This window comes from Oncorhynchus keta, chromosome 30, assembly GCF_023373465.1.
Source record: "Oncorhynchus keta strain PuntledgeMale-10-30-2019 chromosome 30, Oket_V2, whole genome shotgun sequence".
In the NCBI taxonomy this organism is placed as follows: Eukaryota; Metazoa; Chordata; class Actinopteri; order Salmoniformes; family Salmonidae; genus Oncorhynchus; species Oncorhynchus keta.
In genome coordinates, this window is record NC_068450.1 from 57,958,607 (window position 1) to 57,982,478 (window position 23,872).

The following is a 23,872-nucleotide window of genomic DNA, read 5'->3' on the forward strand; positions in this document are numbered from 1 at the left end:
ATCCCGTCTGGGTTGGCGCCCCCCCTTGGGTTGTGCCATGGCGGAGATCTTTGTGGGCTATATTCAGCATTGTCTCAGGATGGTAAGTTGGTGGTTGAAGATATCCCTCTAGTGGTGTGGAGGCTGTGCTTTGGCAAAGTGGGTGGGGTTATATCCTTCCTGTTTGGCCCTGTCCAGGGGTGTCCTCGGATGGGGCCACAGTGTCTCCTGACCCCTCCTGTCTCAGCCTCCAGTATTTATGCTGCAGTAGTTTATGTGTCGGGGGCCTAGGGTCAGTTTGTTATATCTGGAGTACTTCTCCTGTCCTATTCGGTGTCCTGTGTGAATCTGAGTGTGCGTTCTCTAATTCTCTCCTTCTCTCTCTCTCTCGGAGGACCTGAGCCCTAGGACCATGCCCCAGGACTACCTGACATGATGACTCCTTGCTGTCCCCAGTCCACCTGGCTGTGCTGCTGCTCCAGTTTCAACTGTTCTGCCTTATTATTATTCGACCATGCTGGTCATTTATGAACATTTGAACATCTTGGCCATGTTCGGTTATAATCTCCACCCTGCACAGCCAGAAGAGGACTGGCCACCCCACATATGCTCTCTCTAATTCTCTCTTTCTTTCTCTCTCTCGGAGGACCTGAGCCCTAGGACCATGCCCCAGGACTACCTGACATGATGACTCCTTGCTGTCCCCAGTCCACCTGGCCATGCTGCTGCTCCAGTTTCAACTGTTCTGCCTTATTATTATTCGACCATGCTGGTCATTTATGAACATTTGAACATCTTGGCCATGTTCGGTTATAATCTCCACCCTGCACAGCCAGAAGAGGACTGGCCACCCCACATATGCTCTCTCTAATTCTCTCTTTCGGAGGACCTGAGCCCTAGGACCATGCCCCAGGACTACCTGACATGATGACTCATTGCTGTCCCCAGTCCACCTGGCCGTGCTGCTGCTCCAGTTTCAACTGTTCTGCCTTATTATTATTCGACCATGCTGGTCATTTATGAACATTTTAACATCTTGGCCATGTTCTGTTATAATCTCCACCCGGCACAGCCAGAAGAGGACTGGCCACCCCACATAGCCTGGTTCCTCTCTAGGTTTCTTCCTAGGTTTTGGCCTTTCTAGGGAGTTTTTCCTAGCCACCGTGCTTCTACACCTGCATTGCTTGCTGTTTGGGGTTTTAGGCTGGGTTTCTGTACAGCACTTTGAGATATCAGCTGATGTACGAAGGGCTATATAAATACATTTGATTTGATTTGATGAAGTCTACCTGCTGCATCTCCAACACAGCCTTGTCTGCCGCCGCCTGGTGTGCCAGCGGGATACGGCGGGGACACATCTTGATGGGTTGAGCATCGCCTGTGTCGATCTCATGCTGCACCAGATGAGTCTGACCCACCTCTTCCTCACTCAGCGCAAAGCTGGCACTGATTTCAAACAGCAACTGCCACAACCGTTCCTGGTGCTCGGGGGCAAGACCAACAGAGTTCCTCCCCCATATCTCCATCACTGCAGACAGTGTCCTCTCCTCTCCCATCTGGGGTAGCTGGGCTGGGGGAGCGCGGCCTGGGCTCACGGAGGGATGTGTCAGCTGGGGGAATGCAACACACGGCCGTAGGTGACAGGGGGCTGGGGAAAAGTCACACACAGATGTGGGGGAGGAGAGGGCGGCCATGAGTCTCTGCTGCTTTAACTGTTGGAGTAAAGGGTCTGTTGGGTTGTGTGAATGTGACATTAGGGGGGACCATGGTGACTGCCGGCCCTCCCTGGAAGCTCAGTGTGCCCCCGTTTAGGTCTAACTGGCAGCCTGTGCTCCTAAGAAAGTCCAACCCCAGGATACAAGGGTCCTGCACAGCCGCCACCCACACAGGATGACGCACAGTCCTGCTGTTAGAGTCATTATTCCCTTCCTTTTCATGGGTGCCAGCTCACCTGTGACTGTGCGTAGCTGCACAGTTGTGGGCTCAAACTGAATCCAACCTGGCACAATATCCGGCCTCACCAGGGTTACTGTGGACCCAGTGTCCACCAGGGCAGAGCAGGGCACCCCCTCCACAGTGACAGGGACATGACCAAAGTTCCCAAAACAGGTTCAGCCTACCACAACAACAGGCCCCATCCGCTTGCCCTTGTCTGCTTCTGGGGAAAGTGGAGCCTTGCTTCCCTGTCTGGGCCGGTGGGCTCCTCCTGAAGATGATTGGGAAAGAAAGCCAGGGGTCCACACTAGAACATTCCTCTTTGGATTACGTCTATTCTATTCTATTCTATTTGAATGGCCAGCAGGCCTATCTTCTCCTCAGCGAAGTTCCAAGAATGCTGCTGAAGCTAATTGAATGCTGTGAGCTTCCTCATTGGCTAACTTCACTATCAGTCGGTTAGGCAATTCGAACTTCCGCCTTCTCACAACACTTTATTGGAAATGATGGTTTCCACTAGATAGCACAGCCACAAAGTCAAGTTGACCATATCGTAAAAATGTATAAAAATACAAAGTCGATTTTTGGTCTTAATTTAAGGTTAGGGTTATGCATAATGTTAGGAATGTGTTTAAGATTAGGGTTAAGATAACGTTTAGGTTTAAAAGCACATTTTAAGAAGAGAAATTGTAGAAATGGGTGGGGTTTACAACATTGTGGCTGGAGTAACTAGTGACGACCGGAAATTATGTACACATGCCGTTGTCGCAGTGTATTTCAAGTAACAGGTTCGGTTTTGCATTGCGTTTACTGACATTTTTACATCGAAACATTTCAGTGCATCGAATCGTTTTGTGCCAATTCTTTATAGTGTACATATGGCTTATCCAGGATATGGCGGGGTGAGTAAACGCTTCGTGTTTTCTTTTGACTGTGATTTTACAGTAGTCTACATTAGTCAGGAGTTTGGCCTATTTCATTTCCGATAAGGGGAGTGCTCAGATACGACTCCTAAAATGTATCTTTGCTATGATGAAACATTGTAACACGGTCAGTTGTAAGCATACTCGTTTCAAAGTATCGACATTGAAAGGTTTCGCATCTTTCTAGGCAAGTAACTGTTAGGCTATATCTTGGTTATGAAAAAAGTTGATATTGCCCTCAGTTCTAGCTATTTAGTTTAGTCACTAGTTCCAGTTTTCATATAAATTGTTATTGTCCCCTTCGATGAATTCGGAGGGGATTGTGGATCTGTACGTTCTTTCGTACATTAGTCACACACGATATCTTAGACAGCATTGGGCCGATTTTGATCAAACTTGGTTTAATGGATCGTTTTGTCATTGTGATCCGGAATGTACAAAATTACACAGATTGGCCCAAGGTGGGAGCTAAAGGAATTAACTGAAATGTGTGTGTCACTCGCGATATCTCAATTGGCCCAAGGGTGGCACTGCCTCATTCCTGGGGGACGACATGTTTACTGTTGCCTTGTTTATTTCGGAGTAATGTTAACAATTGAATTTGGCCAGCTGGTATTTTGTCAGTCTTTTAAAAGCACTTAATGCTGTAGTTCAAAAGCACCTTATATAAATACACTAGGGAGGTGGCTAACTAGTTACAGTACCCTATCTGTAGTTAGTAGCCTAGTCTTGGCTACATACACTGTTTCAACCCCTCTAGTATGGCCCACAGCTCAACCTCTCCCATTTGGGGAAATGGAGTGCTTGTTATTCTTCTGTCATGGTCACTGCATTACCCTAGGATATGTCCACACTTAGCTCTCGAGAACCCAAGTGGGAGTAAGCTTACACCCAGACCTCGAATTCTCAATTGAACTAATGGGCCTCAGCTGGATCAATAAACTACAATCCCAAATGCTCTGTTTTTAACAGTTAGAAACATGAATCATCCTTGCTTGCAATATGGTTTTGGAAACCTTTGGAACTTAACTTTCACATGGGGTGAAAGAATCTTTCAAATCCAAAATATATACTTAATGTACGCAGTTAGGCAAAGTTTTACCTGTCAGAATTTTCCAGAACAGGGGTACAAAAGTTATCCCCAGTTATGCTCCATTGCAGATGTTTGAAGTGGAAATTGGAGGTGAGGAAGTGAAGTCTTGCTTGGAGGCGGTGTTCTTGAAAATACAGCTGGGTGAAACGTTCCTAAACTGAGTGAGTGTATATTTTGTGTTTGAAATGATTTCTCACTTATATGAAAGTTCAGTTCCAAATGTTTACAAAACTCTCACGTGCCAGCAGCATACCACCCTGCATACCACTACAGGCTTGCTTCTGAAGCTATGCAGGGTTGCTCCTGGTCAGTCCCTGGATGCTGCCGGTAGTGGTGTTGGAGGGCCAGTAGGAGGCACTCTTTCCTCTGGTCTAAAAAATATCCCAATGCCCCAGGGCAGTGATTGGGGACACTACCCTGTGTAGGGTGCCGTCTTTCAGATGGGACGTTAAACGGGTGTCCTGACTCTCTGAGGTCATTAAAGATCCCATGGCACTTATCGTAAGAGTAGGGGTGTTAACCCCGGTGTCCTGGCTAAATTCCCAATCTGGCCCTCAAACCATCACGGTCACCTAATAATCCCCAGTTTACAATTGGCTCATTCATCCCCCTCCTCTCCCCTGTAACTATTCCCCAGGTCGTTGCTGTAAGTGAGAATGTGTTCTCAGTCAACTTACCTGGTAAAATAACGAATACATTAAAAAATCTATTGCATTTAGATAGAACATTTGGGCAGCGTCAGAGCATCTTGTCATTTTCCTCACAAAATTAAAGGGGATGTCCAGTGGCTCAGTGTAATGCAATGGAATCGGAGTCATAGACTAGTCCACACCCTGCTAATATTGTCAGTGAAAATATCCTCGCTACATCTACAAATAGGTCCACAACCTGTTACTTTTGCTTATATTGACAGTGAAGATATTTAGAAGTGTGGAAACTGGAAAGAATGCACATGACTCGGTTATAAACAATCACCTGACTACATCATATACGTGTGACTACTCTCTGAGGAAGACGTCATGTGATGTCCAAACGTCAGTAATGGTATATCTGTTTGCTTCCCATCAAGGCATCAAGCCTTAGTGTAAGAACATCTACAGTGCCTTCAGAAGGTATTCATGCCCCTTGACTTATTCCTTATGTTGGTGTTGCAGCCTGAAATTCAAAATGGATTAAAATGGATTACTTTTTTCAGCCATCTACACACAATAACGACTAAGTAAAAAACCTGTCTATCGACTTATTAGCACATTTATTGAAAATGAAGTACAAAAATATCTCATTTGCGTAAGTATTCGCACCCGAGTCAATACTTTGTAGAAGCACATTTGGCAGCGATACAGCTGTGAGACTTTTGGGATAGTTCTCTATGAGCTTTGCACATCTGGCTTGAACAATATTTTCCCCTTTATTCTTAAAAAAAATATTCAAGCTCTGTCAGGTTGATTGTTGATCATCGCTAGACAGCCATTTTTAAGTCTTGCCATAGATTTTCAAGGCAATTTTATGTCTAAACTGTAAGTAGGCCACTCAGGAATATTCAATGTCATCTTGGTAAGAAACTTCAGTGTAGATTTGGCCTTGTGTTTTAGGTTATTGTCCTGCTGAAAGGTGAATTTACCTCCCGGTGTCTGTTTTGAAAGCAGATTGATCTAGGTTTTCCCTCTAAGATTTACCTGTACTTATAGCTGTTTATTTTTATCCTAAAAAACACCCTTGTCAATGACAAGCATACCCATAACCTGATGCAGCCACCACCATGCTTGAAAATATGAAGAGTGGTACTCGGTGTTGTGTTGGATTTGCCCTATAACACATTGTATTCAGGACAAAAGTGAATTGCTTTGCCAATTTTTTTACAGTATTACTTTAGTGCCTTGTTGCAAACAGGATGCATGTTTTAAAATATTTTTATTATCTATAGTCTTCCTTCCTTTCACTCTGTCATTTAGGTTGATATTGTGGAGTAACTACAATGTTGTTAATCCATCCTCAACTATTAAACTCTGTAACTGCTTTAAAATCACCATTGTCCTCATGGTGAAATCTCTGGTCAGTTTCCTTCCTCTCTGGCAATTGAGTTAGGACAGCCACCTGTATATTTGTAGTGACTGAGTGTATTGATACACCATCGAAAGCCTAATTAATTACTTCACCATGCTCAAAGGTATATTCAGCGTCTGCTTTGTTTATTTTTTACACATCTACCGATCGGTGCCCTTTGTGATTCATTGATAAACCTCCCTGGTCTTTGTTGTTGAATATGTGCTTGAAATTCATTACTTGGTTTGAGGGACCTTACAGAAACTTGTATGTGTGGGATGCAGATATGGGGTAGTTAACCACTATTATTCAACACGGAATGAGTCCATGCAACTTATGTGATTTTTTTTTTTTTTTCTTCCCAAACACGTTTTTACTTCTGAACGTATTTATGCTTGCCATAACAAGGGTGTTGAATACCTATTGACTCAAGAAATTTCAGCTTTACATTTTTTATTTCAAAATTTTCTACAAACAAAATTACACTCATTATGGGGTATTATTGTGTGTTGTATCAGTGACACAAAATCTCAATTTAATCGATGTTAAATTCAGACTGTAACACAATTTCTTTGGGAAATAGTCAAGTGGTGTGAGTACTTTCTGAAGGCACTGTATATAGCTGCTTGTTTTTTGAGTGCTCCAATCTGTTTTATATTGAATTTGTAATTTTGGGAAGTTTTCCTTAAGCCCAGTTACTTGACTGTACTCTCCTTTTCTTGTCAGTATGGAGGACCAATGCAAGGCATGCAACCCCAGGGTATGCCCATGCAGGGTGGACTCATGGGAGGCCCACCCCAGGCAGGCTACCCCCAGAATGGTGGAGGCTACCCTGGTACCTTTGCTGCTCCTCCTCAGCAGCCTGTTAATGACCCCATGTGGGGGTACTTTACTACCATAGCAGGACAGGTGAGTGATTAATGCTTTCATTTAAATTGATCATGGGTACAGTAAATATTCCTCTTTGGATAGAATGCAACATTACTGGCTTCCTAAGTGGTGTAGTGGTCTAAGGCACTTCATCGCAGTGCTTGAGGTGTCACTGCATCGTCCGGGTTAGGCCGGGGGGGGGCTTTACTTTGCTCATCGCGCTCTAGCAACTCCTTTTGGCGGGCCGGGCAGCTGCAGGCTGACTTCGGTCGTCAGTTGAAAGGTGTTTCCTCCGACACATTGGTGCAGCTGGTGTCCGGGTTAAGCGCACGAGTGTTAAGAAGCATGATTTGGCGGGTCATGTTTTGGAGGATGCATGACTCAACCTTTGCCTCTCCTGAGCCCCCGTTGGGGAGTTGCAGCGACGAGACAAGATCGCAATTGGATATCATGTAATTGTGGAGAAAAAGTGGGTTAAAATACAACAACAAAATATTATGCAACATTACTGGTACATGCATGATGTTGGTGATGTGTCATGGTTACACCACAAAGTGATCTCAAGACATTCAAGTCTCTTTATTTTAATATTAAATTCACTGCATAGTAATACGTTGTTGTTGGAGAGTAATCTTACAGGGGTATTCCTCTGTGCAGGATGGGGAGATTGATGCAGAGGAGCTTCAGAGGTGTCTTACACAGACTGGTATCAGTGGCACCTATACTCGTAAGTTCACACCCGGTCCCACGATCCAAGGTTCACTTTGTGGTCATAAATGATCCAATTATATTATGTGTGTTTTATGATTTGAGTATCCCGCGTTAAAATAGTCTTTGCAAAGATTTGTCACTGGTTTTCTGATTGGTATTGTCATTGTATGTTTTTCATTGTGTGATCGTTGTTTCTCTTCTCCAACAGCCTTCAGTTTGGAGACATGTAGAATCATGATCGCAATGCTGGATGTATCCTTCCTATATCAATGAATCTCTTGGACTGGGCCTCTGTCCAGTGTCATTGAAGTTTGTTTGGTATTGCACTTTGCTATGTTGACTTGCTGGTGAAAGATGAACAGAAGTCCTAAATGTTAATGAATTAATAAACCTTCTGTCAGTGCTGAGTTCATCCTTCTATTTGAACAGTTGTAGGGGTGGGAAAGCTTTGAGCAGTAGATGGCCGGCTGCAGTATATTTGACTCTTTTACAAGGCCTAGTTTACTGGGTCCCATTTAGTATTGTATTTGCCAATACATTTGCAAGACTGAACTTCGCTCATGCTCCATTTTCAGAGGTAGATGAACATTCTAGTCCTGTTTCTCTCTGAATATGTTCATCCTTATGTACAGTAATAGACTTTACAACAAGGATGTACAACAGTCAGCATTTGCAGTTTGGAATGTTCTACAAAATGTATTTCCTTCATATTAAACCCATGATACATGTGTAAGTGGGCCATATTGAGACAGACGATTACTTATGGAATTGATTCAGTCGCAGAAAGGTCTGGTTCTCCCACAACATTTACCACAACTCATCATATCCTGTGTGAGACCAGTTCACATGGCCATTTTTAGTTTCTCTTTACCTAACGAACAGGGTTACCCCTTAACTAACCGCCCACCAGAGAGACATGACCGGAAAGCTGGGCTTCAATGAGTTCAAGGAGCTGTTTGCTGCCTTGAGTGGCTGGAAGCAGAACTTCATGATGTTCGACCAGGACCGGAGTGGCACGGTGGAACCCCATGAGATGACCCAGTCCATCTCCGCTATGGGTGAGTCAGTGCTCGGCCAGGCTAATGGTATGGGATAGGATGATGACGTGGGATAGTCCATTCTGCCATCCAAAGAGGGGCAGCATTCCAGAGCCTGGTTCAGATGCAGCATCCGAAAGGGGCTGGGAGGCTTGACTTCTTTAAATGATTTAAACCATTGATGATAGACTCCTACAGTAATCATAATTTTGGTGGAGCTGCAGATAATTTCATGGTATTGGTCTGAGAGACCCTTCTTGATACAAAGTAGATGGACAATTAGGCAAAGGCTGGTGTTTATGATCATTGTCAACTAAATGCAGTGGTCACTAGATGAATCCTAATACTATGTTGGCTTATGAATAATTTGATGCATATTGTGATCTCCTCCTACAGGCTACAGGATCAGCCCGCAAGCTCTGAACGCTGTCATCAAACGCTACAGCAAGGCTGGCCGGATCTATTTTGATGACTATGTCGCATGTGCTGTGAAGCTTCGCGCCCTCACAGGTACGATGCTCACTTGGAGGCTGCACGTGATGATGTTTAACCTTTTATTCAACAGCATTTCAAATTTCCTCACAATCCAGAGCTATGGGTTTCGTTATAAAATAACATATTCTAACATTTTACTCATTCAAATCGTTATCTTTTGCGGTGTAATCACAGAGAGCTTCAGGAGGAGAGACCAGATGCAGCAGGGGGCTGTCAACTTCCAATATGATGACGTAAGTGTGAAATTCAGGGCCGTGTTCAGTAGGCACACATTGGAAGAAAGTACCTCTTCATTTCAGTGTTATCTGAACATGCATTTTCTTTTTAGGTTTCATTTTAAAACATTGTGTCCTCATGAACACAACCCAGTTTTCCTCTCTCTCATTCCCCAGTCTGTCATGGGATTCCCAATAGCCTGTCCTGACATGCATGTTATAGTAATTGCATCAAAATGAGCAAATTTTCTCTTGATTTTCCTCCTGCAGTTTATCCTGTGTACAATGGCCATCTGAGTGGAGTGGCCTGGCCCGGGCCCATCCCGTGCTGGAGTCAGAGGGGCACTTCAACCGGCAGTCTGGGGCTCGCTGACCACTTCCCCTAAATAATGGGAAGGCACCAATCAATATTAGCCAATAATTCTTAGGTCGATTCCCATGACCAACTTAAAAAGGGGAAGGAGGTTACAACAGAAACTGTTTGTTTGCCATAATGTCTACCTTGTACACAATACAGGAATGTGCAGATTTGCCAGATAACACATGGCGTGTTTCTAAATGTATCTGCTTGTTGTAAATTCTGTTGCTAACTGACAGTGGTAGGTTTAAACAAAGAAAGCGATGGCAAAGCTGTTACGGATCTTTACCACGGTGACTTTTGTGCCATTACAATCTCGGATGGACGCTTTCCAGAGTCATCTCCACCATTCTATATGTTGTTTTTGTAACCACTATATATATATTTAGGTGTGAATTACTTTTACATTAAACACTCCATACATTTAAGTATAGAAATATAATATTTTTATTACAAATATACAGTTATGCCGGTGCTGCATTTTTGTTTTTTTAAGGATAACTATATGCGTCTCTTGATTTGAATGAAATGTGGCCTAACATAATACACAAATTAAACATTAGGGCGTCCACAAATGTATGAGTAACCTGCACTGTGTTGTAAACATGCACTGTTATTCCTTTGCAAAGAAAAGCATGCATTAACTACCATCAACAATTACATGTACAACTTTGTTTTTGTGATAACCTGCATTTTTATAGTTCAGGGTGAAATATTTATCAGACATGTAGTTAAGTGCATTGTGACCATTGGGGCATTCATCAGTGATATTGGTGTTATTCACAACACAATAAACTCAGTTTGTAGTCAGTATGCATTCTGTTTATTAATTTATACAATTACACAAATGGTTTTCATCAATATGTACACAATATATTACATTTCTTTAAATACAGCATATTCAAGGACAAACATTCATATCAGCTGTTAAGTGTTGCATTGTAAAAAATACAGTGGCAAACATTTAAAAAAATGCATAAAAACAATTGTGAACAGCACTATTGAAATTTCTCTAGTAAAGCACACTTTTTTTTTTTTATTTTTTTTTAATTTCTGTGCAAAAGTGGGACATCTATGCAAAGTTCAGTGGGGCACTCTTCAGGTATTGGACATGTCATGTTTCAGATACAGATTTGTATAGCATCTGTGCTCTGGAAAGATTATACTAGACGCACCTTAGCTTGTTTTGCCAGGGTTATGTGTGGTGGGTTTTAAAACCGAGATCGAGTAGTCGTGGCCACTCAACTGGCATTACATGGAGCGAGGGACCTGTGCCCTCCGAAAAGGCTTATAGCTGTGTATGGGCACAACTCAGGATAGGGCCGGTACGATCTGAAATTAATGGTAGTCTCAGCAATTTATCATATTGCTGAGTCTGCCTTCAATTCAAACCCAACTAAGTACTGCTACAAAACATACATAGCTATAGTGTTTCCAATGAATATGACTTCTCTAGATTCCATTTGCCCTGACTACAAAGTTTATATATGTTAATTGCTACATATGGGAGCATGATGTGTTTTTCATAATGTATCTCCCTCCTTGGGCTGATACACAATTGAACCAAAACATTTTTTTAAATTATGGAAAATTAAGTGTTCTCATTAACATTGTTAATCATTTTATAAGACCAACTTTCCCCTTCATGATAAATCACAAACATGTTTTGAAATCTGTTAACAAATTGCCAGCTGATGTTGATCCATGCAATACCACACATCTGACTATGTTTGTGTAAAATAAGTCATACAACTAAAATGACTTAATTTGCGACATGCGGAATCTGTCCATATTCCATACATTTACATTGCTGACTGTTGAATGCATATTATTCAGCTGAATAAATGTGTTTAGGACATCTGTGAAAGCTAATGTAGGTTAGAAAAAGCTAAGGCTAACGAGGGCTAAGCTGCTAGCTCGGCCTGAATCTCTACGTTGTCGGTGTCTGACACCGTCTCAGCATTGATTTTGTCACTCGGTTAGAAACAGTAATAAAATCTGCATTCTTGGAATATAAATGGAAGCCCCTAAACATGCACGGAAAGAAGAGTTGAAGCTTATAAAGATTGTGGGGTACAGTACTTATAAAAGGTATTCATTAAAGTTGACGTCCTGCTTATGGACTACAACAACAGAATCAAATCTGTCAAACTGCTACTATTGGCTCTTCCTTTGCATGATTGGCAATAGACAATAGTGGCAGATTACAATGTTGATGTTTGTATGATGATATACTGCTATGTCTACTGTACCTTTACATAATTGGTTACATGTAACTACTCTAACTAGCAAGGACAAGGAAATAGAATTTGGCCTGATTCCTCTTAGAACAGTTCAAAAAAAGATACATCTGAGCAGTTTTCTACATCTGAACATGTAATGTTGCGTTCCAACTCCTTTTATACAATGATATGCATTTCGTTAAGTGCAGGCCCTTTCAAGAGAGAAATGATCCTTGCACATCGATTACATATGTGAAAGATAGTCCACCCTGTTCAGTCCACCCTGTTCATGCCTCTGTGTGTGTGTAGTTACAGTAATAAATAGGTTTTAATACAATACCAAAAAACATACTTTTGTATAGCTCAAATATACGTACACTTCCCATGAAATTATTTTTTGACAATATTTTCAATAGTAAAACATATTCGGTGATTCAGGGAGGAAAGTAGCTATATTAAATGGATAAGTATTCCTTTTGTAACTCCTTTTGTTTTAGTTCGTGCCGTACAAGTTTTAAAGACTAATTTTGACTTTTGGGCATGTACCCATGCTAATTCCTAGTCATTAATCAAATATGTATATTATGCATGTGTGTAAATGAATGTTTTAATGTTGTCGTTATTGCTTTCATGGCCCCATGAAAGAGACTTGTGGTGCAAAGTGATCACAAGTAAGGAATACTTTAGCAGTGTACGGGGTACTTTGTAGAAGAGCTTTCCCAACCATTTAAATCATATTCATTTGCATATCTGTGTATTTATAATCCAATAGAAGATGCATTTTACATAGTGGTTCTTTGTCTCTTATGATCAGATGACTTTTTGAAAGACACGTGGACGGTAGGTACTTAGGCACAATATATGACTAAATATCTGTGTGTATATAATGTCGCACGTGGAGATTGTTAACTAGCCAACTACATTACATGGCGTCTGATAAGGTCATTCATGCGACGGGTTTGAAACGACACACTTATTTTCAGATTGAAAATGCCTTTGAAAGAGAGTTTCACGTGGCTTTGTCCCCATCGATTGGGAATAATTATATAACGGATACTCATCACTCTGAAAGCATGCCGACCTCACACCGTGACTGTGCAGTGCATATGAGATGGTGTTGTGTTTTGAACATGCAACAGAAAACGCTTCCAAAACATGCACTTTTCTCTCTTGGAAGAACAAACATGTTAGGTGCCTTTGTGTTGCTGGCAGTATGACATTGAAATATGTGCATGGTAGATCATTACAGATATTAGTAATATACAGTATAAATACATATGTATAAATGTACTTTATAATACATCTAAATCAGAGATCGGCAGAAAATATTGGAAATGGAATGGAAGGAAGTCGATAGTATTCCTTGCATATACAGTCTCCTTCTAAGACCCTGAGTCAAACTTTGAGAGAAGCCCTAGTTTTCCGTAGTGAGAAAGAGGGGCGCAGGTAGGCGAAATGGCCTACCTTCCCAGAAACCCAGGGTCGGATACCGGCCTGTGGAGTCCTGGCGTTTCGGAATTTTCAGGTGACGCGTCGGGGAGCGAGGCTTGTCTGGCGGAGGGGAAGAGGGCTCTAGGTTGTTGTTGTTTCTCCGGAGAGTCAATTTTGGTTTGTATGTGTCTGGGCTCTGTGTCCTTCTCTAGCAGTCCTGCACCGAGGTCGTCTTCCGGGGCCATTTCCGTGGGACCCTGGCCTGACATGGATTCTTTGGATTTGTTCAGGTGCTTCTCCATGTCAGGATTCTGTGGAGCAGCAAGCACAACCTGGTCTCAGAGCAAAATGTATTATATATATATATATTTTAAACTGTGCCACTCCATTTAGTATGATATGTGACTTTACATTACATTACATTGACCGACCAATGTAATATTTGTCCTAAAATATAATAAGATTTGTATGACGTATAGTGTCCTACGTCTGGATCGCATTTAACCCGTTTGGTATGATATATTATGTTTGACTGCTTTAGTATGATATGCTATGTTAGGTTATGGGTTAAGGTTAGGAGTTAGGTTATAGGGTTAGGGGAAGGGTTAGCGAAACATGCTAATTAGTGACAAAGTTGCTAAAAAGTAGTAAGTAGTTGCAAAGTTGCTAAAATACTAAAGTTGTCTGTGATGAGATTTGAATACGCAAGACGTTCTTTTGTGCCCAGCCATCCACCCCGACCAATCACCCTCCTTTCGTTTTTGTCAGCTACTGTCCCCGAACCAAACGTAACATATCATACTCATTTTAGTGTCCCGGATTTACGTTTACTATGTTATGTCTAGTCAATGTAATGTACCTTAACATAAAGTAACATATCTCGCTAAATGGAGTGGCACGGATTTTAGTAAAATGTAATACGTTTTGCTCTGAGACCAGTCTGGTCAGCAAACTGAGAACAAAGAACTTCAGGCAGTGATATTGACTTCTGTAGTGTCCAAAACTCACACAGGGAGGATGTAACCATCCGTCAGTATACAGAACAGACAGTGATAATGCACCTATAGACCAGTATATAGACAGGGGAGTGTAATGTGCCTAGCCAGTATATGCAGAGCCATTATGTATAACACAGTATATAGCTCTGATGGCTAGTGTAGACCGTATTCGTTCACCTGGGCTGGTTCAGTATACCTGGGCCAGTGGTGAAGCAGGGTTGAGGCTGTGTTGAGGCTCTGTGATCCTGATGGCAGAAACAGGCTGCACCCTGATGGCAGGCCTCTGGTACTTTGGGCTGGAGGTGACGATGCTGTACGCCGGGGGAACCACGGTGGTCTGCCTCTGCAGCAGCTGGAGGATGGCCTTGATGTCTGATGTCATCTGGGACTCCAACCTGGATGGTGGGTGGGGAGAGCCAGGGAGACAGCATCAGGTGTGGGTCCTAGCTTGCGATCCACATGCGTCACTCACATTTAAAAAAAAATTAATCCGCCACTGACGTCAATGCAGGATTTATGTAAAAGTCTGAGCACCTTAAAATAGGTCCTCAGTGTATTAGCTATGTATTAGCTTTAGCTACTGTAGGTTTTGTTTTATGCACGTGTCTGGGGTTGTATTGGGAGAGCGCAGTCAGTAATACTCAATGCAAACACTAGAGGGAGCCTCAACCCATACAATTCAGAGAAGACACTAAGGCGACCCTGTCCTGTAGCACATCTTTATCTGTTTCAGACCTTTCCACCCCAAACAAAATGTCATCACAATTTCTTTTCATGTGTACTTCTCTATTTTGTGAATGATAATTTCTTGATTTTTCTCCAGTTTTGCATACAACACCTTCAAGGTACGGAAAAGCCCATATTGAATAATATCACTTTAATTGATTTATTTCCAATGACAAACACGCAGACCTGTGTACTGTATCTAGACACGACACTCCCATACTGCCTTCAGAGCACTGTGGACAGAGAACAAGCCAGTGTTTGTCACAGTTGCTGTTGAGCTGTAAGACAATCTGAGCCGATCAACACCCCCGGCAGGCGTGCTCCAGCTAGATGAGGCAGGGTAGTGTGGCCGCCATGTCTGTTGAGTGGCCAGGCGTCTGCCCATTACCTCCCTAAAGCAGGAGAAATGAGAGCGACTACGCCTGCAAAGAGCCTGAGGTGGCCAGTCTGTAACCGACACTTTCAGTGGAAGAAGGGATATGAAGAGGGAAGATACAGTAGAGAGAGAGAAAAAGTGAAAGAGAGCATAGGCTATATATAGGCGGAACACACACACACACATATATATTTATATATGAGAGAGAGAGAGAAGAGAAGAGAGAGAAATAAATAAATAAATAAAAAAGAGAACGTTGGACTGACTCAGAGGCCTCCTCCCACTTTTTGGCTGATGTGACCCCTCCCTCTGTCTGCTGTTGCCCCTCACCATCTCCCAATCTTTGTGTTGCGATTGCGTCTCACGGGCGTCAGCTAAAAATAGGCGACGCTGTCTGCTGTCTGTAGCAGCTGGATCCCTTCCACGCAGAACGTATGCAGAAGTCAACTCTCTGTGTTTTATATAGTGAGCCTTACTTTACAAGCAATGATTCAGTGGACTGTGGATGCGTACGGTAAACCCAGTTGTATTCTGATGGATGCTGTACTGGAAAAACCTTGCTGGTGTATCTAGTCTATAGTGCAGTGGGATGTAGCTATAGTTGGGCTGGGGTTATTTGAAGATGGTGTAGACCAGTGGTCACCAACTGGTCGGTCGCCACATTTCTGTAAAAAAACAACAACAATAAAGCCTTGTGTTCCAATTGTTTGTATTAGTCTCTGGCTGTTGGTGGTAGGTGTAGCCAATTCAGCTGCCCTGCGCGCTGGGAAGGCAAACTGTTGCCATTTCATGTTTCTGGACATATAAATTCTGCCTTCCGGGTGGGCTTGGAGAAGAAATCAAGTGCACCATGCCTCCGCTGGCCAATCAGATTGCTCAGATGACTGAGTCTGCAGTAATTTAGCAGGCATAAAAGAAAGCTACGGGGAAAATGATACAGTGAGAATTCAAAACGTTGAAAACCATGACTAGAGAGAGAGACTGTCAACGAATATAGCAAAGAGCTGTTGTTTTTATGAGTGAGTTCATGTTTAAGTTCTTACTCCTCACTGTCAACACTTTGTATTCAATACTTTTATAAGCCATAAAAATGCGCGTTCTTCCTACTTCCACTCAGCGCTACAACAAACACTGCAGCAGTGATGAATGAGTAGGAAAGTATATCTATAGGCTTGCGTTGTGATTATTAGCGGCTTGGGTCTTTTTAATGTCGAGGAATGTTTCACTTTCTCTGTTCATAAGGAGTGACAACATTAATTTGTGACAGTATTAATGTGGTGCGACTCGAGTTTCGCCATCAGCTGGAAGACTGTGTTCCTTTTTGGTCAGTGTCAGTGGAGGAAGGGGAGAGACTGACCATCAGATGCAGGCACCATCAGCCCAGTAAAATAAAAAGCTAATTATTTAAACGTATGCTCACTCAGCTGTGCCTCACAGGTAATACAACAACGGATCTATTACCGGTGTGATCATATAGCCTACCTCAAATTTGGAAAGATTATTAAAAAATATGTCCCGAACAACAATGCATTGGCAGGTCAATTCATGCAAAGACAGTATGTGGTGATAATGTGTTGGGCCTATAGCTTACTGCACAGCCTTATTGCTACAGTACCGTTTTAATTGGTTATTGTTGCATAAGCTTACATTTTTTAAGTCGTGTTAATAAAAAAAATCAGAGCGGTAGATCTCAGCATGCATTTTGACTCCGAAAAGGTTGGTGACCACTGGTGTAGTTTGTTTACCACCAGAACGGCTTGGTTAAAGTTGTGCTTTTTCTTATGGCGAATTACTATCAGAATTTCCCCTGGCCCCTTCCACTCACCTGTTTAGGTGCTCTTGCAGCAGGTCCAGACGTTGCTCCACCTCTCCGTAGGTGATGTCCGGCTCACTGTCCTCCTCTACGACCCCACTTCGGGAGTCCTGGGCCGACTCCTCCAGGACCTCTCTGGGCCGCACGCACCCCCACTCCTCCCCACGCAGGTCTAGACACACACACGCAAAAACACATTTCTGTACCATTATCAACCTATGAAACAACTAAATCAAAGCACCAATCATTTCCCACAGAACATTGAATCCTTTTTAGTTAGGTATGATTCACAGGCCTTTGACCAACAATATTGTCTGATAACCGTAGTGTTTTGAGAAGGCACGGAGCACTATCCACTAACACTGACTAGATAGCGGTCCCTCGTCCACACCAGTCCTGTCAAAAGCTACCATTTTATTGATCAATGGCCACATTTGGCCCCACTATATAACCAGCAGTTATAGCACCAGTCAGTCTCTCACTCACATTGTTCTCTGAATGTTAGAAACTGTAATAGCAGCACTCTGTCCAGAATCATTTCTCCCTCAGGCACAAAAAAAGTTGGTCTAGTCTTTTACTGCTACTGAGTGGGTGTTGATAGGAATAGAACACACCTGACAGATGCCTGCCACAGTGTTATATCGCTATAATGCCAGCAATGTTCTTCAGTCCAAGTACTGTGGACCCACAGGGGTGTACTGTTTTGTTCTAGCCCAGCACTCGCAAGCCTGATATAGAAATAAATACCGCAATCATCCAGACCTTGATTCTTAAATCAGGTGTGTTATAGTGCAGGGCTAGAAGTAAAACCTGCACCTTTGTTGATTCAAATTCCAGTCCTCGGGTACCCCCAAAAGGTTGCACATGTTTGTTGTAGCCCAGCAGTAAAACAACCAATTCAACTAACCAACGGCTAGATATGTAGATGTGTTACTGCTGGCCTAGAACAAATATGTACTCTAACCTTAACCCAGTGCAAGGCTAGAGAAACACTGGGTTGCCACTAGAGACCTCAGCCACATTGTCAACATTGGCTATGTCGGAATAATTAATGAAAGCAAAAATGTGCTTTTTGGTCTTAATTTAAGGTTAGGGTTAGGCATTTGGTTGAGCAGTGTGGTTAGGGTTAAGGCGAGGTTTTAAAATCAGACTTTAAGTAGAGAAATTGTAGAAATAGGCGGGGGGTTTATGAATTTGTGGCTGTGGTAACTAGTGACGACCGAAGCACTGCACTAGACTCTGTGATTGAGTCTTGGAAGATAGCTTTTACAGTAATGAAAGACGTCAAGAAGAGAAGCGACCATTTATATTGCCTCCATGCTGGGGTGATTACAGGAATCAATATCCACCGCCTGCCTCCTACGCAAACCAGGAATCACCGTCATCCGCTTAAGAACTGAATTACAGCATATTACTCTCAAATCACCACATGCCGACAGGAATGTTCATCGTGGAGCGCAATACTCTGGAGACGCGAATAGAAACGTGTCATTTCATTTAGCCTATTGTTACAGTGGCTACGGGCATATCGAGGCAGTTTTAATATTTATTTTACCATATCATTCATGTTAAAGTAGTTGAGGATTTTACAATGAAAGTAGTTATGTTAGGGATAATTATTTGCGAAAGTCGTGTTTGGGGGAGTAGAGAGAAAGAGGCTGTGTGTGTCTGTGTTTGTGGTGTGTAGGTGTATCTGTGTGTGTGTCGTAAGTGTGTAGGGCCGATAAACAAAGCATAAACAAACAAGCTAAGCTCATGATCTCTTTCACAAGCTGGTCACCATAGGTCATGCCATCTCTAATGCCAACCAGTCATCAACAAGATAATGAGCTGGCATCTGCTGGCAAATTGGCAAGGGATAAAACAGAGGATTTTCCAACAAACCTGTAAGAGTGCCAGTTCTGAAATTAACCTATGGCCTGTAAGAAGCCAGCCTCACCAGTCCTTCTGTCTTCTTCTTACTCACTGGAAAAAAATGGTCTGGGATCAGTGCTAGGATTTACCATGTAGGGCCTGAGGTTGTCCTGACCATGTTTCCTAACCAGGGAAAACTCCTGGCCCCAGGCACTTTATTCTATTTTCATAGCTCGTGTACCTCCTGTTTTGCTTGGTTTTAGATGATGCCTTAACACCGTGCTAGAACAGCACAACAAAAGATACTGTGTCAGTCGAGGCACTCTGCTTTAATATTAGCATTGATGCATTTTCTACCATTGAATAGCAGCATAGACACATTAAATGAAAACATCTAACAGAGTGTGTTCGAAACCCTGCATTTCCAGACCAATGACCCTGGTTGGTTGTCGGATATAAATAATCCTCTTATAATGGTAGTTGCCGTGGCGATGAGCCCTAATCCTTTTTGGGGGATTTTTAATATGTGTGACATCCTGCTCCAGTGGCCCAGGGTAATTTCCTTTTTTCCAAATTAATTACAGTACAGTTACTCAATATTCTGTAGAAAATGGCTTGAAAGGACATGTCTTGTCGTGTGACCATTGGTTGTTTTGTGCCCTCTGGCTTCCGTGCTGAGCTACCCATACATTGTTATTTTGATCTTTGAATGCGTATGGAGCTCATTTGAATTGGTGGTTCAGCTTTTAGTCTAGCCAAAATGACCTAGTCATTAAAAGCATTGTTGTAGGGATCTTTAGAGGCTTCTAACTGTACCTTTATAAGACTGGCTCCTCTCCACATTGTCTCCTTCTCCCGACGCTTCCGGAACAACGTCCCCCAGCCCAAATCCCAAGGTGTGGTCCCTCACCAAGGGGTAACCCTGCCCCCCCGAGCACAGAGGCCTCTGCTGCTCCCCCTCCCCTCCCTCCTCCTCTTCTTCCTCTTCCCTCTCATCTGAGTCTCTCCTGTCCTCCACCACGGTGGCTACAGCCTGGGAGGAGGGGTAGAGCTGCCTCTCCCGCTCACCACCATCGCAGAACACCGACGTCTCTTTGATCTGGGTCCCTGTGGGGAAGGAGGAGGGCAATCAGGGTGGATGTGTCTGTGCGTGCGTTCGGGTATGCATGCGTGTGTGTTTAGGATCTTGTGTGTGCGTGTGTGGGGGCATCCATGCGTGTCTCTGTGTGTGTGCATGCATGAGCGTGTGTTGGAGGAACACTGGGTTCTTTGTTACAGACAGCTCCTCTGGGAGGCAGCAGCTCGGCAGATCAAACAATAGGAAGGTGTCGTGCTCTAAACGGTCCCCACCAGATCTGCTGCTGCCTCAGAGCCTTGCTGCCGTAAAGATACTTCATACATTTCATTGTGTGCTTGCAACTTTGCCTTTACAGAAGCAGAGGTTAAGGTGGGCGGAGAGGGAAACAGTAAATGTGAAGGAAAATAGTAAGTACAGGAGAGATAACATCCAAAGGCATGCTTTGAAGGATATGATATGGCTTAAAATGTATAACATCAATTGCCATACTTTTAATGTGGTATAATCTGTCTGAATTAGACAAACACATTTGGACAATCTACAGTACAGGTCAGCATGACATGGTGGGAGCGGGGTTTATTTTAGGAGATGGAACTGTATTCTGAAAAACTGTAACCATAGTAACCATTTTAATTAGTTTGAATGGATACCAAACTGTTGAGTGGTGTGTTGCAACAATGCCTCCCATCTTACAGAGCTCTTAGAAGCCAAATTAAAACTATTCCCTGTGTAGGAATACAGTCTTCTCAAACTTGGAGACACTTCCATGAAGGCAGGTATCCTAGCAGTAAATGTTGGGCCAGTAACGGAAAGGTCGCTGGTTCGAATCCCAGAGCCAACAAGGTGTTTTATTATTTTCTTCTCGATGTGCCCTTTGAGCAAGGCACTTACCCTTAACCCTATTTAACCCTAATTGCTCCTGTAAGTCACTCTGGATAAGAGTGTCTCCTAAACAACTAAAATGCATGATATTGTATAAAACAGGCTGGCTCAGTTGACATGAACTGGTTTGAAAAAGAGTAGCTGTAAAAACCACCTCAACTCACCTGCGGAAGATTTCCTCTTGTTAGTGAGCCTTCTTCTGCATTTGATGTCATCCCCATCAGAATCACTGGGGTAGAGGTAGACTGACTCTGCATTCTGAGGCTGCAAACAAGATAATACACCCCTTACAATTGTATCTGTACTGCCTACCGATCGCATGGTTCATCCAGCCGTCCATCCACCCACTCATTCATCCATCTTTCCATATGTGTCTGTCTGTCGGTCCGTCTGTATTTACCTTGCCGCTCTCGTCTCGGAGGTTAAAGGTCAGCTCCAGATTGCTGAGGAAGTAGTCGGCGAACTCAGGGTACATGTCAAGCACCTCCAGGATCTCCTCCCTGTGGATGGTGTGCAGGTCACAGTAGCTGAGTGCCCGCACATCTGCGTTGGCCTTCCCCGGCTTGGCGTACAGGTGGATCATCTCCCCAAAGATGTCATTCTTCCCTGGAAGAGAGAGAGAATGAGGAGAGAGAGAGAGAGAGAGAGGGGAGAATGTGGGAGGAAGAAATGAGGGAGGTAGAGAGATAGGGGGAGTGGATAGAGAGATAAAGGGGGAGAGGGAGATGGCAGGGTGAGAGGGAGAGAAAGAAAGATAAAGGTTTGATAAACATGGTGAAATATAACATGCACATAATGACACACATATGCCTTGACCCACAAACAGCTAAATGACCTCCTGTATTTCCCATAATGCAGCTCAGCTGTCTTTTGAGGTCATCTAACAGCGCATTTAGAAAGCATTGAGACCACTTAACTTTTTTCACATTTTGTTATGTTACAGCCTTATTCTAAAATATATATATTTTAAATCACATTAATCTACACACAATACTCCATAATGCTAAAGCAAAAACAGGTTTTAAGAAATTTTAGCAAATGTATTAAAAATAAAAAACAGATACCTTATTTACATAAATGTTTCCATTGATCATGCTTGAGATATTTCTACATCTTGATTGGAGTCCACCTGTGGTAAATTCAATTGATTGGACATGATTTGGAAAGGCACACACCTGTCTATATTAGGTCCCACAGTTGACAGTGCATGTCAGAGCAAAAATCAAACAATGCGGTTGAAGGAATTGTCCTTAGAACTCCGAGACAGGATTGTGTCGAAGCACAGATCCACCAAGACTCTTCCTAGAGCTGGCTGCCCGGCCGAACTGAGCAATCGGGGGTGAAGGGCCTTGGTCAAGGCGGTGATCAAGAACCCGATGGTATTGAGGGAAATCTTAATGGAGCAAAGTACAGAGATCCTTGACGAATACCTGGTCCAGAGCGCTCAGCACCTCAGACTGGGGCGTAGGTTCACCTTCCAACAGGACAACAAACCTAAGCACACAGCCAAGACAATGCAGGAGTGGCTTCGGGACAAGTCTCTGAATGTCCTTGAGTTACCCGGACTTGCACCCGATCAAACATTTCTGGAAAGACACAAAAATAGCTGTGCAGTAATGCTCCCCATCCAATCTGACAGAGCTTGAGAGGATCTGCAGAGAAGAATGGGAGACACTCCCCAAATACAGGTGTGCCAAGCTTGTAGCGTCATACACAAGATGACTCGAGGCTGTAATCGCTGCCAAAGGTGCTTCAACAAAATACTGAGTAAAGGGCCTGAAAACTTATGTAAATGTGATGTTTTGTAACTTGTGCGCTGGGAGTGGGGAGCAAGTTCAGGAAGTGAATCATTTAATCAATAAATGAAACATAATACAAAACAAGACATACACACACACAATGCACAGAAACAAGGAAATATAACACCTGGGGAAGGAACCAAAGGGAGTGACATAAATAGGGCAGGTAATCAAGGAGGTGATGGAGTTCAGGTGATTGTCATTAGGCGCTGATGCGCGTGACAGGTGTGCGCAATAGTAAGCAGCCTGGTGGCCTAGAGGCCAAACACGGGACATGTTTCAGTTTTTTATTTGAAATACATTAGCAAACATGTCATTATGGGGTATTTTGTAGATTGATGACGTAAAAAACTATATAATCCATTTTAGACCAAGGTTGTAATGTAACAAAATGCAGAAATAGTGAAGGCGTCTGAATAATTTCCAAATGCACTGTTAAGGTTATACCTGTCCTTCTGCCACTTCCTTATATGACAACATGGAGGTAGTGTGAATGTCTATAGGGCTGACTAAATGACAACATGGAGGTAGTATGAATGTCTATAGGGCTGACTAAATGACAACATGGAGGTAGTATGAATGTCTATAGGGCTGACTAAATGACAACATGGAGGTAGTGTGAATGTCTATAGGGCTGACTAAATGACAACATGGAGGTAGTGTGAATGTCTATAGGGCTGACTAAATGACAACATGGAGGTAGTGTGAATGTCTATAGGGCTGACTAAATGACAACATGGAGGTAGTGTGAATGTCTATAGGGCTGACTAAATGACAACATGGAGGTAGTGTGAATGTTTATAGGGCTGTGACTAAATGACAACATGGAGGTAGTGTGAATGTCTATAGGGCTGACTAAATGACAACATGGAGGTAGTGTGAATGTCTATAGGGCTGACTAAATGACAACATGGAGGTAGTGTGAATGTTTATAGGGCTGTGACTAAATGACAACATGGAGGTAGTGTGAATGTCTATAGGGCTGACTAAATGACAACATGGAGGTAGTGTGAATGTCTATAGGGCTGACTAAA

At 43.0% G+C, this 23,872-nt stretch overlaps 2 protein-coding genes across 5 annotated transcripts in view; one reads left to right on the plus strand and one right to left on the minus strand.

The window, feature by feature from the left end:
* Positions 1–2,644: 2,644 nt before the first annotated feature.
* On the plus strand, positions 2,645–10,469 carry LOC118363814 (grancalcin-like). Its single transcript, XM_035745057.2, has 8 exons — positions 2,645–2,816; positions 6,700–6,882; positions 7,501–7,570; positions 7,763–7,806; positions 8,465–8,612; positions 8,988–9,101; positions 9,261–9,319; positions 9,572–10,469. The coding sequence occupies exons 1-8, from the start codon at positions 2,793–2,795 to the stop codon at positions 9,596–9,598; spliced, it is 669 nt and encodes a 222-aa protein (XP_035600950.1). The 5' UTR covers positions 2,645–2,792; the 3' UTR covers positions 9,599–10,469.
* Positions 10,470–10,472: 3 nt separating this feature from the next.
* The window catches only part of LOC118363813 (potassium voltage-gated channel subfamily H member 7-like), an 83,977-nt gene continuing 70,577 nt past the window's right edge, over positions 10,473–23,872 (minus strand). For 2 of the 4 annotated variants that reach the window (XM_052488650.1, XM_035745053.2), the window contains 6 exons: positions 21,440–21,645; positions 21,204–21,303; positions 19,896–20,186; positions 17,238–17,397; positions 14,507–14,705; positions 10,474–13,623 (listed from right to left, as the gene is read on the minus strand). In XM_052488650.1, coding sequence (XP_052344610.1) covers positions 13,342–13,623; positions 14,507–14,705; positions 17,238–17,397; positions 19,896–20,186; positions 21,204–21,303; positions 21,440–21,645 — 1,238 coding nt within the window. In that variant the 3' untranslated portion in view covers positions 10,474–13,341. Of the gene's footprint in view, positions 13,624–14,487; positions 14,706–17,237; positions 17,398–19,895; positions 20,187–21,203; positions 21,304–21,439; positions 21,646–23,872 lie in introns of all 4 variants that reach the window. The other 2 variants (XM_035745054.2, XM_052488651.1) reach the window with 2 other exon arrangements.